At 47.5% G+C, this 17,473-nt stretch overlaps 1 protein-coding gene across 1 annotated transcript in view; it reads left to right on the top strand.

Moving 5' to 3' along the window:
- fuom (fucose mutarotase) overlaps nucleotides 1-17,473 on the top strand; it is a 130,555-nt gene that overhangs the window by 1,702 nt on the left and 111,380 nt on the right. Inside the window, exons 2-3 of the mRNA XM_078199629.1 lie at nucleotides 3,654-3,722; nucleotides 17,145-17,215. Of these exons, the coding sequence (XP_078055755.1) occupies nucleotides 3,654-3,722; nucleotides 17,145-17,215 (140 nt within the window). The remainder of the gene's footprint in view (nucleotides 1-3,653; nucleotides 3,723-17,144; nucleotides 17,216-17,473) is intronic.

The raw sequence follows: 17,473 nt of genomic DNA, 5'->3' as shown, positions 1-17,473 counted from the left end.
CTCCCTCTCCCCCCCCTCCCTCCCTCCCTCTCCCCCCCCTCCCCTCCCTCTCCCTCCCCCCTCTCCCTCCCCCCCTCCTCCCCCCTCCCTCCCCCCCTCCCCCCCTCTCCCTCCCCCCTCCCCCTCTTCCCCTCCACCTCCCCCCCTCTCCCCCCTCCCCCTCCCCCTCCCCCTCCCCCCTCCCCCTCTCCCCCCTCCCCCCCTCCCCCTCCCCCTCCCCCCCCCCCCACCCCCCCCCCACCCCCCCCACCCCCCACCCCCCCACCCCCCCTCCCCCCTCCCCCCTCCCCCCCTCCCCCTCTCCCCCCTCCCCCCCCTCCCCCCTCTCTCCCCCTCCCCCCCTCCCCCCCTCCCCCTCCCTCCCCCCCTCCCCCTCCCCTCCCCCCCTCCCCCCCCCTCCCCCTCCCTCCCCCCCTCCCCCTCCCTCCCCCCTCCCCCCTCCCCTCCCTCCCCCTCCCCCCTCCCCCTCCCCCCCTCCCTCCCCCCTCCCCTCCCCACCCCCCTCTCCCCCTCCTCCCCCCTCCCCCCCTCCCCCCTCCCTCCCCCCTCCCCCCCCCTCCCCCTCCCTCCCCCCTCCCTCCCCCCTCCCCCCCTCCCCCCTCCTCCCCCCTCCTCCCCCCCTCCCCCCCCCCTCCCCCCCCTCCCTCCCCCCCTCCTCCCCCCCTCCTCCCCCCTCCCCCTCCCCCCTCCCTCCCCCCTCCCTCCCCCTCCCTCCCCCCCTCCTCCCCCTCCCTCCCCCCTCCTCCCCCCCCTCCCTCCCCCCTCTCCCCCCTCCCTCCCCTCCCCCTTCCCTTTCCTCCCCCCCTCCCCCTTCCCTTCCTCTCCCCTGCCCCCCTCCCTCTCCCCTGCTCCCCCCTCCCTCTCCCCTGCTCCCCCTCCCTCTCCCCTGCTCCCCCCTCCCTCTCCCCTGCTCCCCCCTCCCTCTCCCCCCTCCCCCCCACCCTCTCCCCCCTCCCCCCCCACCCTCTCCCCCCTCCCTCTCCCCCTTCCCTCTCCCCCCCTTCCCTCTCCCCCCCTCCCTCTCCCCCCCTTCCCTCTCCCCCCTTCCCTCTCCCCCCTCCTCCCTCTCCCCCCTCCTCCCTCTCCCCCCTCCTCCCTCTCCCCCTCTCCCTCCCTCCTCCTTCTCTCCCCTGCTACCCCCTCCTCCTCCCACCCACTCCTTTTGCGTTGTTACATGAGATTACACACTCTCAGGCTGTGCGATTATGTCACACTAAATCACCTCAACCTCTTTTTTAACCGAATGTTGGCTGAAAGTTACATTCCCAGAACTTAATTCCCAGCTTGGTATTGAAAGCCCCGTTGAAACCTGCCAGGTGATTCAGAGGTCACGGTGAACCAAGCTGTGGGTGGTACTGTTCTGTCAAAGTGTAAGGAAAGTTTTAATTAGTTTGAGTAGTTTTCTGTGGGATTGTTGTTTACTGGGGTCCAGTCTAAATGTTTACATTGGTTGGTGCAAGCAATGCTGATCAGGAGGGAAAAAACAGCCAGCTTTAAACCACAATCCCATTCTCATTATATCAAGTTACAAACTGCTAAGTCGTATTTTTATCATTAAACTCACAGGCGGCACAGTGGTTAGCACTGCTGCCTCACAGCTCCAGGGATCCAGGTTCGATTCCCAGCTTGGGTCACTGTCTGTGCGGAGTTTGCACGTTCTCCCCGTGTCTGTGCTGGTTTCTTCTGGGTCCTCCGGTTTCCTCCCACAGTCTGAAAGACGTGCTGGTTAGATGCATTGGCCGTGCTAAATCCTCCCTCAGTGTACCTGAACAGGCGCCGGAGTGTGGCGACTGGGGGATTTTCACAGTAACTTCATTGCGGTGTTAATGTAAGCCTACTTGTTACAATAATGAAAAAAAACAAGCAAACGTTATAACTGCTTTAACATTGTCATCACATCTTGTTTACACCCCATGAAAAAGAGGTAAGATCTGAACAAAGTTCTCAGAGATAAGGTGGAAAGTAACTGATCCGATCCAGTCCACTATGTACCACCATGCTTTTGAAGAGGGCAAATTCATCTGAACTATGGAGGAGATGGTGGCCGAATGGTAGTGTTACTGGATTAGTTAATCGAGAGGTCCAGGCTAATTCTCCAAGGACATGGGTTCAAATCCCACCACGGCAGCTAGTGGAATTTAAATTCAATGAATAAAAATCTGGAATTGAAAGCTAGTCTTGGGGACGACGAGATGACCATGACAACAATCGCCAATTGTTGTAAAAGCCCATCTAGGCGGCACGGTGGTTAGCACTGCTGCCTCACAGGTACCAGGGACCCGGGTTCGATTCCCGGCTTGGGTCACTGTCTGTGTGGAGTCTGCACATTCTCCCCGTGTCTGCGTGGGTTTCCTCCGGGTGCTCCGATTTCCTCTCTCAGTCCAAAGATGTGCAGGTTAGGTGCATTGGCCATGCTAAATTGACCCTTAGTGTCAGGGAGATTAGCAGGGCAAATGCGTGGGGTTACGGAGTTGGGGTCTGGGTGGGATTGGTGCAGGTTCAATGGGTTGAATGTAGGGATTCTATGGTTCATTAATGTCCCTTCTGGGTAAGGAAATCTTACCTGGTCTGGCCTACGTGTGACTCCAGACCAACAGCAATGTGGTTGACTCTCAACTGCCCTCTGAAACAGCTGGCAAGCCATTCAGTTCAAGGGATGAGTAACAACTTAAGGCCTTGCCAGTGACAACAACATCCCATGGTATTCATTGGATATGGGCTTCGCTGGCTGGGCCAGCATTCATTACCCATCACAGTGCTGTGAGTCTGGAGTCACATGTAGGCCAGACCAGATAAGGATGGCAGATTTCCTTCCCTAAAGCAGATGGGTTTTTATGACAATCGACAATGATTTTGTGGTCATCATTAAACTTTTAATTCCAGATTTTTATTGAATTCAAATTTCACCATCTACTGTGGTGGGATTCGAACCCCAGGATATTACGCTGGGCCTCTGGATTACTGGTCCAGCGACAATACCACTACGCCACTGCGATGTAGTAATTCTCTGTAGTAATTACATTGTTCAGATACAGTGCATGCAGCAGATATGCACAGATATAGTGTTAAATCATATGTGGAGCTTGCCTCACCTTTCAAAGTAAAGCATCCAAACACTTATACTAAGACCATAAGATATAGGAGCAGAATTAGGCCATTCAGCCCATCAACTCTGCTCCACCATTCAACCATGGCTGATAAATTTCTCAACTTCATTCTCTCCCTTTTCCCCATAACCCTTGATCCCCTTACCAATCAAGAACCTATCCATCTCTGTCTCAAATATTGTATTAATATTGCAACTGTACTATTGACATCGTCAAGAGAGATGAGCATCATTTTTATGCCATGCGTGCAGCTGAAGAGGACATTTGCGAGCACGGCTGAATTTAAACCATGATGTTCTGTAAAATCATTGGCATCTGGGGATGTTTTGATGTTACTGCATGTGGAAAAATCCGTTTGACCTTGCATTTCTTAAACAAATAGTATTTTAATTTTGGGAGCCTTCTATTGTGGCAAATGAACTGTTGAATCATCAGCTGAATGTGGTTTTCTGTCTCTGTATATTCCCAGCACTCGATGTTCACAAGGCTTTATGTAATATGCTAACCAGGAGGCCCCTAATTCTTCTCCAATGTTTTATTCTTCAGTGCTTGCTGATGCCAACTTCCCGACTTCCTCAGTGTGTCGCTCCGGGCCTACTGAAATAAGAGCTGATGGTGAGCCTTAAACTCAGTGAAGGTGTCTTTAAAACTGTTAGCATTGTCATCAACAGCAACATTTCTTGCTCCCCTCGTCTTCAGGTTTTTGACGGCTGCCAGGTATCATTTGTAATCTTGGCTAAAGCAATATGGCCGCTCAGCCTGGGAGGTCAATTAGTGAAAATTGACTGGGGCGGCACAGTGGTTAGCACTGCTGCCTCACAGCGCCAGGGACCCTGGTTCAATTCCGGCCTCAGGCCGGTGGGGGCAGCGATGAGTCTGGAGAGCCCTGATGAAGGGTCATCCAGAATCGAAACGTTGGCTCTATTCTCTCCCCCACAGATGCTGTCAGACCTGCCGAGATCTTCCAGCATTTTCTGTTTTTGTTTCAGATTCCAGCATCCGCAGTATTTTGCTTTTATCTCAATGATTCTGAGGGGGGCTTGACAGGGTAGACACTGAGAGATTGCTTCCTCCACCCCACTCCAGCTGAGGAATTTGGAACACGGGCCTACTGCAGGCTCAGGGTAACGGGCCGGACTGAGATGAGAAGAAATTTTGTCATCCTTTGTGAATTGTTGGAGCTTTCTACCACAGAATGTGCTGGATGCTCCATCGTTGAATATATTTAAGACTGAGATGGACAGATCTTTGCTTGTTGGGGGATCACGGATTTGGGGAACGGGTGAGAGAACTGAGTTGAAGCTAAAGATTAGCCATGATCATATTGAATGGCAAAGCAGTCATGGAGTCAGAGAGATATACAGCACAGAAACAGGCCCTTCGGCCCAACCCACCATGCCGACCAACTGAACCATCCCATTTGCCTGTGTTTGGGCCCATATCCCTCTAAACCTTTCCCATTCACCTACCTGTCCAAATGTCTTTTATATGTTGTAATTGTACCCGCCTCTACCACCTCCTCTGGCAGCTCATTCCATACACGCACCGCCCTCTGTGTGAAACAGTTGCCCTCAAGTCCCTTTCAAATCTTTCCCCTCTCCTCTTAAACCTATGCCCTCTAATTCTGGACTCCCTGACCCTGGGGAAAAGACCTTGGCTATTCACCTTAACTATAGCCCTCGTGATTTTATAAACCTCAATGAGGTCACTCCCTCATCCTTCTGTGTTCCAGGGGAAAAAAGTCCCAAGCTAGCCAGCCTCTCCTTGTAATTCAAACCTTCCAGTCCCGGTGACATCTTTGTCATTCTGGTGAATCCATATGGTCTACTCCTGCTCTGATGTCTGATGGTCTTGTCTATATTGGTTGAATATACCAGACGTTGTAGGGATTCCAGAACCATGCATCGCAACCCCATGACATTGGGGTTCCTGGCTCTGAGACTCTAATGGTAGTGGTGGACAGGCAACTCTATTGTAAATGATATGGTCTGGTTCTGCCACCTCCAGAATGATCTGCCCATTTCTTTCTCTCCCTGGCTCACAGTTCGCTGGGAGAAAGAGGGGTGCGCATGCGCACACGGTCCGAGACATGAAAATAATGGGAAAACATTTGGGACCAACACCACGTTTGATCCCAGGGCTCACAGATCTCAGCTGAGGTCCTTAGTCTGAAGCATCTTTAGATGAAGGAGGGGGAAATCTCCCGAGGGTTCTCCTTTCTGATTGCTGCCAGTGTGGTTGGGTGAAGACAAGATCAGGCAGAGCTGGAAGGTTCTTTGTGGTTGCAAATATGCTTAGAAAGAATGACAATGAGTGAAGTATTGCTGGAACCTGTTGAAGTACTTCTGAACAAAAGCACTCTTTCAGAACTAAAGGAGAGAATATTAAGGAAATATTAAGAAAAGTTTAAATAAAGTTTAATTTTGGTTCAGTCATGAGATTCCTCTCTGGCCATGAACTGAGAGAGTTTGGGATCGTCACACTTTGTCTGTATTTCCAGTCTCTGAATGTCAGATTTTACACCAACAAATATTAACCATCTCGCACGATAGCACAGTGGTTAGCACTGCTGCCTCACAGCGCCAGGGACCCGGGTTCGATTCCCGGCTGGGGTCACTGTCTGTGTGGAGTCTGCACATTCTCCCCGTGGGTTTCCTCCCACAGTCTGAAAGACGTGCTGGTTAGGTGCATTGGCCATGCTTAATTCTCCCTCAGTGTACCCGAACAGGCGCCGGAGTGTGGCAACTAGGGGATTTTCACAGTAATTTCATTGCAGTGTTAATGTAAGCCTACTTGTGACACTAATAGATAAACTTTAAAAAGTATCCATTATGCTATGTAGCACTCAAGTATACTCTTAAATGTCCAATTCAACAATGTTAATGGAATTTTTTAATTCACCAGTTGAATGTCTTGATTCAGTGACTTGCAAGAAAGAGGTAGTGTAACAACTCTCATTGTTAAGTACAGATTAACCTCATCAAGGCAAGATTGATCAGTGCTAGTCAGCATGATTTTGTTCGGGGAAGATCGTGTCTTCCTAACCTAATAGAACCTGTTGAGGAAGTAACAAGGAGGATTGATGAGGGTAGTGCAGTGGATGTTGTCCACATGGATTTCAGTAAGGCATTTGATAAGGTCCCACATGGAAGATTGGTCAGAAAAGTGAGATCTCATGGGATACGGGGGAAGGTGGCAAGTTGGACTCATAATTGGCTCAGTGACAGGAAACAAAGGATAATGGTCGATGGATGGTTTTGCAAATGGAAAGTGGTTTCTACAGGACTGAGTTTTGGGGTCTTTACAGTTTGTTGTATATATTAATGATTCAGACTTAAATCTGGGAGGCATGATTGAGAAATTTGCAGATGGCACAGAAATTGGCTGTGTATTTGATAGTGAAGAGGATAGTTGTTCACTCCAGAATGATATCACTGGCTTGGTTGAATTGAGCAGAGAAATGGCAAATGGAATTCAATTGGGAAAAGTGTGAGGTAATGCATTTGGGAAGGGCAAAAACCAAGCAAAGGAATAATCAGTAAATAGGAAGATATTGGGCAGGAGCCTTGCTCGTCTCGAAACCGTAAAACCCCGCCCGAGGTCAACCAACCTTTTCATGTTCTGCCCCTCGCCTGAATTGATGCCCATGGCAGGCGGGACGGTAAAATTCTGGCTATTGGGAAGGGTTGAGGAAATGAGAGACGTTGGAGTGTATGTCCACAGGTACTTGAAGGTGGCAGGCAGGTGGACAAGGAAGCATTGGGAATGTAAGGTATTGAACACAAAAGCAAGGATGTTTGGTGGCACAGTGGTTAGCACTGCTGCCTCACAGCTCCAGGGACCTGGGTTCGATTCCCGGCTCGGGTCACTGTCTGTGTGGAGTTTGCACATTCTCCTCGTGTCTGCGTGGGTTTCCTCCGGGCGCTCCGGTTTCCCCCCACATTCCAAAGATGTGCGGGTTAGGTTGATTGGCCATGCTAAAATTGCCCCTTAGTGTCCCGGGATGCGTCGGTTAGAGGGATTAGCGGGGTAAATATGTGGGGTGACGGGGATATGGCCTGGGTGGGATGGTTGTCGGTGCAGACTCGAGGGGCTGAATGGCCGCCTCCTGCACTGTAGGGATTCTATGATGATGGAACTGTATAAAATGCTGGTTGGGCCACAGCTGGAATTTTGTGTACGGTTCTGGTCACCACATTACAGGAAGGACATAATTGATGTGGAACAAGTGCAGGACTTGGAAATTGTGGCTATGAGGACAGATTGGACAGACAAGAGCTGTTTTCCTTAGAACAGAGCAGGCTGAGGGATGACGTAATTAAGGTGTATAAAATTATGAGGAGCCGAGACAGGATAGACCTGAAGGACTTGTTTCCCCTTAGCAGAGGGGCCAATTACCAAGGGGCATAGATTTAAGGTGATTGGTAGAAGGATTAGACAGGACGTGAGGAAAAACGTTTTTCACCCAGAGGGTGGTGGACATCTGAAATTCAACTGCCTAAGTGGGTGATTGAGGCTGAAATGCTCCTTTAAGAGGTACCTGGATCGACGCCTGAAGTGCTGGAACCTGCAAGGCTACAGACCAGGTGCAGGAAAACGGGATTAAAATGAGCAGCTAGCTGTGACTCTTTTGTGACTGGTGTAGCCGCAATGGGCTGAATGGCCTCTTTCTGCACTGTTACCTTTCTATGGTTCTATCATGAGTATGATAGTTTCTTGTAAGTAACCTCAGCAAATGCCGTGTGAGCTTCCAGGTTTATAACATTCATCGGATTACCGGGAACCTCTAATTCTGTTCAATATTCAGTGTATTCTGTCTTAGATATATACCCCACCTCTCTTTCATAAATTGACTTTGGCTGACTGGATTGGGGTTTATTTTCAATTGCTTTGTTTATTATTACAAAGCTTTAGATATGTTTAAGCCCTCTGCTAGCCTCCCTGTATCCATTGGCATTTTACCATTCTACATCTATCTCTAGGGTGGCACTGTGGCACAGTGGTTAGCACTGCTGCCTCACAGCGCCAGGGACCCTGGTTCAATTCTGGCTTCGGGTCACTGTCTGTGCGGATTCTGCACGTTCTCCTCGTGTCTGCGTGGGTTTCCTCCAGTTGCTCCCGTTTCCTCCCACAGTCCAAAGATGTGCGGGTTAGGTGGATTGGCCATGCTGAATTGCCCCTTAGTGTCATGGGGACTAGCTAGGGTAAATACATTGAGTTATGGGGATAGGGCGTGGGTGGGATTGTGGCCGGTGCAGACTCAATGGGCCGAATGGCCTCCTTCTGCATTGTAGGATTCTATCGTCATTTATTTTAGTACTGTTTAAAATGCAATGGGAGCAGAGGACAATGAAGTCACAATTGTGGTAAAAACCCTCCTTCGATGAAAGGTTGCAGTTAAATGCAGGTGGCATTTTCTCATGTAACACGTTGGTCGAACTTGTGCAAAGGGTGCCTTACAGGGCTATATGTTCAAAGATCTTGCAAGGTCACGTAATTACAGACCCACTAGTGATGGAGCTAGCATCATCTGACAGATTGAGTAGTGTATCGGGGGACACTAGATAGTAAATCCACCGATATTGAAATTACTGGGGTCTTGCTAAGAGGTGTTTCATTTGTCAATTATTTTTTAAATTCCTTCATTGGCTGCGGACTTTGCTAGCCGGGCCAGCATTTAGTGCCCATCCCTAATTCCTTGGGCTGCCTTCTTGAACCACTGCAGTCCATGTGGTGTAGGTACACCCAGTAAGAAGTCTCACAACACCAGGTTAAAGTCCAACAGGTTTATTTGGCAGCAAAAGCCACAAGCTTTCGGAACGCTGCCCCTTCGTCAGGTGAGGTACACCCACAGTGCGGTTAGGGAGAATTCCAGGATTTTCACCCTGTGACAATGAAGGTGTTCCCATGAATCTGCCGCCCTGATCGTTTTAGGTGGTAGAGGGTTTGTAAATTCTAATAATTTATACATGTATAAGATTTGGATGCAATCTGGGGCATTGTACTGCCCCCCAACAATCGACCAATGTGACATTCCCATTTCCCACACTAGCTACCCCTCTGGACACTGATTTATTATGGAATTGTCCAATTGTAAGACTACATTCTGCACTCTCTCCTTTCCTTCTCTATGAACGGTATGCTTTGAATGTATAATGCGCAAGAAACAATACTTTTCACTGTTTATCAATACATGTGACAATAATAAATCAAATCAAATCAATTAATGTTTAAACTTTGGCCATTGTGCTATGTACCTGTAGACAGTGAAATGTCACTGGGTTAAGAATGTCTGAATCTCATTCAATTAGGTTTCTGAAGGGGCGGTGCTTATTTAAATGATCAGTCATACAGCGTTCAGCCACCAGATGGTGTCCTTCCACAGGGGAGGGTGGCTTAGCCACTTATTGTCGCGATACCTTGTCACCAGGTGTAGATTTTGCAGGATCCAGAAGGAATTGCTTTCTTTTCTTGCTCCATCTTCAACACCTCATCTTGTGCATGTCCACTACATGTCCATGAACAACTGGTTATATGTTAGCATGCCTGTGAAGATAATCACCATAAATTATAAGGGACTTTCTGTAATATTAGTTGTCATTTTTTTTGTTCGTTCATGGAATATGGATGTCACTGGCTGGCCAGCATTTATTGCCCATCCCTAGTTGCCCTTGAACTGAATGGCTCACAAGGCTATTTCAGGGGGCAGCTGAGAATCAACCACATTGCTGTGGATCTGGAGTCACATGTAGGCCAGGCCAGGTAAGGACAGCAGATTTCCTCCCCTAAAGGACCAGATGGGTTTTTCCGACAATGGTTTCATGGTCATCAGTAGATTCTTAATTCCAGATATTTTTTATTGAATTCAAATTCCACCATCTGCCGTGGCGGGATTTGAACCCGGGTCCCCAGAACATTAGCTGAGTTTCTGGATTGATAATCTGGTGACAATACCACTAGGCCATCGCCCCCCCCAATAGGAGCTCTTGTGGTGCAGTGGTAGTATCCCTACCTCTGGATCCAGAAGCTCTGGGTTCAAGTCTAACACCAGGACTTGTTGCCTATGTTTTTAATGTGGGGCTGATAGTCTGCTCTGGAGTCATAGAATCAGAGAAACCCTACAGTGCAGAAAGAGGCCATTAGGCCCATCGAGTCTGCACCAACCACAATCCCACCCAGGCCCTATCCCCATATATTTTACCCGCTAATCCCTCTAACCTACACATCTCAGGACACTAAGGGGCAATTTTAGCATGGCCAATCAACCTAACCCGCACATCTTTGGACTGTGGGAGGAAACCGGAGCACCTGGAGGAAACCCACGCAGACACGAGGAGAATGTGCAAACCCCACACAGACAGTGACCCAAGCCGGGAATCGAACCCAGGTCTCTGGCGCTGTGAAGCAGCAGCGCTAACCACTGTGCCACCGTGCTGCCCTTCCACCACTATTCCCCAAAGAGGGAAAACTGTGTGTGTGGAAAATATGTTTTGAAAACATGAGTGGGTTAAAACTGTTCAATTAACAGACAGAGGAAGAGATGGGAATTAGCAGTCAGAATTGGATGATATGGGGCAAGTAGCATTCACAACACCCAGTTGCCAGGCAATGACCATCCCTAACAAGAAAGAATCCAACTACCTTCCCTTGACACTAAATGGCATGACCATCACTATCAATGGGGGTTACCACTGACCAGAAACTCAACAAGATCAGTACTGTGGCTACAAAAGCATGTCAGAGGCTGGGAATTCTGCAGCAAGGAGCTCACCACCTGCGTTAAGTACTCTGCTGATGTTACCTGCGGGTGTGTCTCTGTAATGACTTTAATCAGGCCATTGAGGTTGGAGTATGAACTCCCTGATTAAGGATCCAATCGATGGACCAATCAGGGAGTCTTTGCCTTGTATTTAACCGGGCGTGCCAGTTCCTCTGGCGCTCCCGGAGGTAGACTGCTAGCACTCTGTGTACAGCTATTAGAGTTTGTAAAGAAATGATTTTGGTGAAGGGACTTCTGCCTCCGCAGACCTATTACAGGCTCACAACCATAATGGATAACTAGAAACACTGGGTTCTTAGTGGTGTATATTAGTTTGGAATAATGTGGGGAACAATGTACAACCCAGTGAGGAACCAGTCCAGTCATTGTGTAAACAATTAGTTAAGAATATTTATTAAGGTAAGTGGAAAGAAAAACACAACAAGAAAGACTAATATACACTATGGCACTTGTGTAAATGAATAACTAAACACACCATTTTTTTTCTGAAATTACGTCTTGTTCTCAAAATACACCCAAATTCCCTGAACTTAGCAAGACACCCCGTTTCCCAAACAACATCCACTTTAGTAACTCAATAAGTCAAATCCAGCTCATAGTTACCACATGATACAGCTCAGATGACCAAGTCTAGGAAAACACCTTTTGATGTTTTGATCAGTGAAGGTAAGAAAGTGCATCTTTTCGAGGAGGATACCTGTAATCTGCCGTGGCTCTTGAGGTCAGATGGAATAGGCCTCCGTAGCTCACCTGTCTGAATTTTAGATGGAAAACCAGCCTCCTTCCCCAATGAGGGTGCCAGTAGTTATACTGTTCAGCTGCTTTGATATCCACCCTGTGGATTTGTCTGTCCCTCTCGCTCAAATTCCTTGCCTTTAGAAGTTATCAATTTGTATAACCTCATTAATTTCTGCTAAACAATATTTCTGATATGACAATTCACACCTCAATTTCTCTAGATGCCTGCTAATCTTGTTACTGTGCAAATAACATCTCTAAAGTTTATTTATTAGTGTCACAGGCTTACTGCAATGAAGTTACTGTGAAAATCCCCTAGTCGCCACACTCCGGCACCTGTTCGGGCACACTGAGAGAGAATTTAGCATGGCCAATGCACCTAACCAGCACGTCTTTCGGACTGTGGGAGGAAACCGGAGCACCCGGAGGAAACCCACGCAGACACGGTGCTAATGACTGTGCCATCGTGCTGCCCATCTCTAGATGCCTGTTAATCTTGTTACTGATCTGTCATTTCGTTTACATCTCAAGTTCACTTTTAACCTCGTTAACTTCCAAATTCCAAACATGTCTCCCTTTTTAAAAAAATGTAACATCTTAATTTGAAAGGCACTTTCATTTCTCAATCAATAAAAAAAAATCTGGAATTAAGAATCTACTGATGACCATGAAACCATTGTCTATTGTCGTAAAAACCCATCTGGTTCACTAATGTCCTTTAGGGAAGGAAATCTGCCATCCTTACCTGGTCTGGCCTACATGTGAGTCCAGAGCCACAGCAATGTGGTTGACTCTCAACTGCCCTCCTCGGGCAACTAGGGATGGGCAATAAATGCTGGCCAGCCAGCGACACCCATGTCCCACGAATGAATAAATAAAATATTTATAACTCTAACCATCTTTCCATTTAGTCCTTGGCCTACTGACTTGCTGTGGCCCAGTTTATTACAATGAAAGCGTCGAACTTTCCTTATCTCTCTGATTTCCTCAGCACTATCTTTTAATTTTGAGGTGAAGTCTCCTTGGAATTTTCAATCACCCGCTCTCCTGCTTGACTGGCAATTCTCGCACCTTCCCTTTTTCGAGCTTGCTCAGAGTTAAATGAGTGTCGAAAGAAAGGCTTTGAGCTATGGACTAACTAACAAGCTCAGCTGCATGTCGTGCTGTTTTAACTCTGATGCTGGTTAGGTGCATTGGCCACGTTAAATTCTCCCTCAGTGTACCCGAATAGGTGCCGGAGTGTGGCTGTTTTAAATCTTCGTTCTTCCACATGAGTCTTCATCTTATAGATAACCAGTCTTAAAATTTTTCCAACAGAATTACTTCTCTCAGGGCCTCATAGCTTTCTGCTGTTTTTAATCCTCTCACCCACCTACTTTGTTTAATCCTTTCAAATTCAATGTAAGTTCGTCGAAGCTGTTTTCTTAAATTTTGAAACTTTTGTCTACAAGCCTCTGGTACTAACTCATAAGAAGTCAGTATAGCTTTCTTCACTTGTATCGTACTCCTCAGATCTTTCCTCCGACAAAGACTTCATTCACCCCACCAAGAGTTTAGTCTGTAAGAGCAGCGTCCAAATCTGTTGCGGCCATTTCATTTGTTTAGCTATTTTCTCAAAAACATTAAAAGATGCCTCACTGTCTCTTTCATCAAATCTTGGCAGTGGGCCTGTACGAATCTAAACATCTCCCCACTAGCTTCATGTCTAGAGCTACTGTCTTCCTCATCTAAGTCTGTTGCCCTGGCTGCAATTCACTGCATTTTAATTTGATGTTCCCTCTCTTTTTACCCTTTTCTCTTTCTGCCGCCGTTAACTTTGGCATTTCCAAAGCTATCTCTTTATTCTCATCCCCTTTGGAAAGCTCTCTCCCTTTTTGTTTCTCGTTCCCTTTCTTTTCCTTCCATTTCTAAATTCTTCATTGATGTTTCTCTTTGTAATTGAATTTCAGCTAATTTAATGTCCCGCTTCTCAAAATACTGGGTCTGTCTGACACCACTTGTAAATTTAGATGTATTGCTATGCTTTCAATTGCCTTAGCTTTCTTTGTCCCTGTCAATAATCCTAATTCCAATTTAGCTGCAAATTCTACCAGGTTAGCTTTTGGTACACTTTTCAAATTTGCTAAGATTATATTATCTACTTTCAAATAAGCCTGGGATAGAACAGAAGCCATCCTGTACAGGGTTAGCACTGCTGCCTCACAGCGCCACGGACATTTTTCATTCTTTCCTTATTCTTCCTTCCTGTCTCTTCTCTCTCCCTCTCCAAATTTCTTTTCCTCCTTTTATTCCACTTTCTTTTCCTGATTTGACACAACATTTAGCTACTCTACTCACCCTCCTTCTCAGTCCTTCCTCTTCCTTCAATTTCTCATTTCTTTAGCAAAGGGGTGTGTCACTGGTCCCATTGTTCATAGAGATCTTAGTTGCCCCGTTGTCATCGCTACGCCATTCTCACTTGCCGCAACTTTCTGGGCAAAAAAACCCCAAAAACCTAACCATGCATGAACAAGTCTTACTCATGGGGCAAGCTGAAAGATACCCCACTCTGGCCCAGCACCTTCTCTAAGTGCCTAGTCTTCCCCGATCAAATAGAACCAGAGAAGGTTACGTGGTTATGGAGGTACAGCACGGTGTAAGGATTAGTTTTGCACTTAGGAAAGAGCTGGTGCAAACAGAACAGGGTAAATGGTTGCCTCCCTGGCAATGAACGTTGAGGATTTTGTTCACAATTCATTGGTCATGGAGCTCTACCTCATTGGAGGTATCGAACTTGATCATGAAAAGAGAGTGCTTTGCAGCTTTTTATCTGGCATCCATCAGGACAAATATCAAATTTCAATTGATAAGATACCCCGTGATCCTTTGAAATTTGGCATTTTGTGTTTGTCCTGATGAGTGCAAGACCAAAAACTTCGGCAGCATTACTCTTTTCAGCAATATTTTCCGATATGAGATCCATGGTGATTGCCACTCCAGAAGTACATAATTGCTTGGAAAGTGCTTTGGGGCATCCTGTGGTGGTGGAAAGCGCTATTTGAATGCAAATTCTTCCTTCCTCTTTCTCACATGGATTGTGGGCACAAGTTGCCATCGTAAGAAAAGCCAGTCATCCAATATTTAAGTTTATTTATTTATTAGTGTCACAAGTAGGCTGACTTTAACACTGCAATGAAGTTACTGTGAAAATCCCCCTAGTCGCCACACTCTGGCGCCTGTTCGGGTACGCTAAGAGGCAATTTAGCACGGCCAATGCACGTCTTTCGGACTGTGGGAGGAAACCGGAGCACCCGGAGGAAACCCACGCAGACACAGGGAGAAAACGCAGACTCCGCACAGTCACCCAAGCCAGGAATCGAACCCGGGTCCCTGGCGTTGTGAGGCAGCAGTGCTAGCCACTGTGCCAATAGACTCAATCTTTCCAATAACACCGACAATTTGCACAGTTAATGTACTCACTTCCTTTAATTGCCTCGGGAATCTGGACAACCACAGATAAAACCTCTGGAATATTGAGACTCTCCAATGTCCTGTTCTGATCCAGAATGTTAAACTAGCATTGCAATCTACGCATCCAATTCCGACCAGTTCTTTGTCCAGATAACATTTCCCTTGATCCCAGGAACACAGACATCAATGTCCGCTAACACAAAGGTGAATTCATCAATCCCGCATCTGTTCTCCAAGAATTTACAAGGGCAGGTGACGGCCCAGTGGTATTATCGCCAGACCACTAATCCAGAAGCTCAGCTAATGTTCTGGGGACCTGGGTTCGAATCCCGCCACGGCAGACGATGGAATTTGAATTCAATAAAATCTGGAATTAAGAATCTACTGATGACCATGAATCGATTGTCAGAAAAACCCATCTGGTTCACGAATGTCCTTTGGGGAAGGAAATCTGCCATCCTTACCCTGGCCTGGCCTACATGTGACTCCAGAGCCACAGCAATGTGGTTGACTCTCAACTGCCCTCTGAAATGGCCTAGTAAGCCACTCAGTTTCAAGGGGAATTAGGAATGGGCAATAAATGCTGACCAGCCAGTGACGGCCATGGTCCCATGAATGAATTTTAAAAAATTGATGACTTTCTCTTGACAATAAGGGAATGAAGGCCGTAACGATCTAACAGCCACATTTCGGCTCTACTACCTCATTAGCAGCATCACAATGAGAATAAAAGGGAATTGTCATAACCCAGCCCCAACTGAAATCTATGGCGATTGCAAATTTGCTGCATTAACATTTATTTATTAGTGTCACAAGTAGGCTTACATTAACACTGCAATAAGGTTGCTGTGAAAATCCCCTAGTCGCCACACTCCGGCGCCTGTTCGGGTAAACTAAGAGGCAATTTAGCACGGCCAATGCACGTCTTTCGGACTGTGGGAGGAAACCGGAGCACCCGGAGGGAACCCACGCAGACACGGGGAGAATGTGCAGACTCCGCACAGACAGTCACCCAAGCCGGGAATCAAACCCGGGCCCCTGGCGCTGTGAGGCAGCAGTGCTAACCACTGTGCCGCCCATTAAGTAATTTTTTCCGCCACAAAATCTACTGATCTCTTCAGCAAAACATTGAGAGGAAGGGGGGGATTTTCTCTCCATGGTGTGTTTCTGAGGGCGGGAGGTGGTGTGCCGCTAGCTGGTGGTGGGATCTTCTGGTTCCATCGCTATCAACGGGATTCCCCATTGCCACCAAGAAACCCATGGTGGGGGTGCGCCGTGGACAGGACCAGAAGATCCCGCTGGCGGGAACAGCCATAAAAATTCGGCCATTGTGTAAGAATTTTCAGCCATCCTAAGTCTTTTATTACCCCTTCGCAATGGGCAATTAGGGAAGGGCAATAAGTGTTGCCCAAGCCTCCAATGCCCAGATTTAAGATGGAGATGGGGATAATTTTTCTCTCTCAGAGGATCGCGAGTCTTTGGAACTCACAAAAGGCAGTGGAAGCAGAGTATATGGATATTCTTCAGGCAGAACTCGATGGAGTTTTGACTAACAAAGGGGGTGAAAGGTTACCGGGGGTTGATGGGAATGTGGGGTCGAGTTTACACTCAGATCAGCCATGATCTTATTTGGTGCCGGGGCAGGTTCGAGGGCCGAGTGGCCTACTCCTACTCCTAATCTGTTTATTCGGATGTATGCTAGGCAGTAGCTTGCGATCTGAGGATTTCACCAGTGCTTCAGATCCCCGGATTTGCTAAGGTTAAAATAAAATTATCCTGCAATTCTGTCTTTGCCTATATATGCTGTGTTTGTGAACCCACCTCTCCACTCAACTGAGGAAGGAGCAGAGCTCCGAAAGCTCGTGATTCCAAATAAACCTGTTGGACTTTAACCTGGTGTTGTGAGACTTCTTACTGTGCCCACCCCAGTCCAACGCCGGCATCTCCACATCATAAAATAAAATTGATTGTGCAGTGGAGAAGTGTTGCTTCTTTGAAAATTTGTGAACATTCCAGATCTTTGGAAACCGCTCTTTGATAGATTGTATCGTTCTGTTTCCCCCATGTAGGTGTCGGAATTCCAGAGCTACTCCAGGCCATTCTGGAACTCCTCCCGCTGGACACATACGTCAATTGCCCAGTAAGTATTTCTGTTAAGTGCACCAAAAGATTTATGTGATCTCAAATTTCTTATTGAAACTGGACCTGTGTATCATTGTTATGTGTCTGATAAATCTTAAAGTCAAGAAAAGGCAATACCAGGGTATGGCTCTTTTAGCATTGACTTTTCCCAAGTCATGTACCTCACAAGGTGCCGATGTCTGGGATCACCAATAGAATTGCACACCCTTTTTCCTGCTTTCCATAAGAATCATCGAATCCCTACAGTGCAAATGGA

The sequence above is a fragment of the Mustelus asterias genome, chromosome 28 (assembly GCF_964213995.1).
Source record: "Mustelus asterias chromosome 28, sMusAst1.hap1.1, whole genome shotgun sequence".
Classification (NCBI taxonomy): Eukaryota; Metazoa; Chordata; class Chondrichthyes; order Carcharhiniformes; family Triakidae; genus Mustelus; species Mustelus asterias.
Note: the sequence above shows the minus strand (reverse complement) of the source record. Positions and strands in the feature narration are given on the sequence as shown.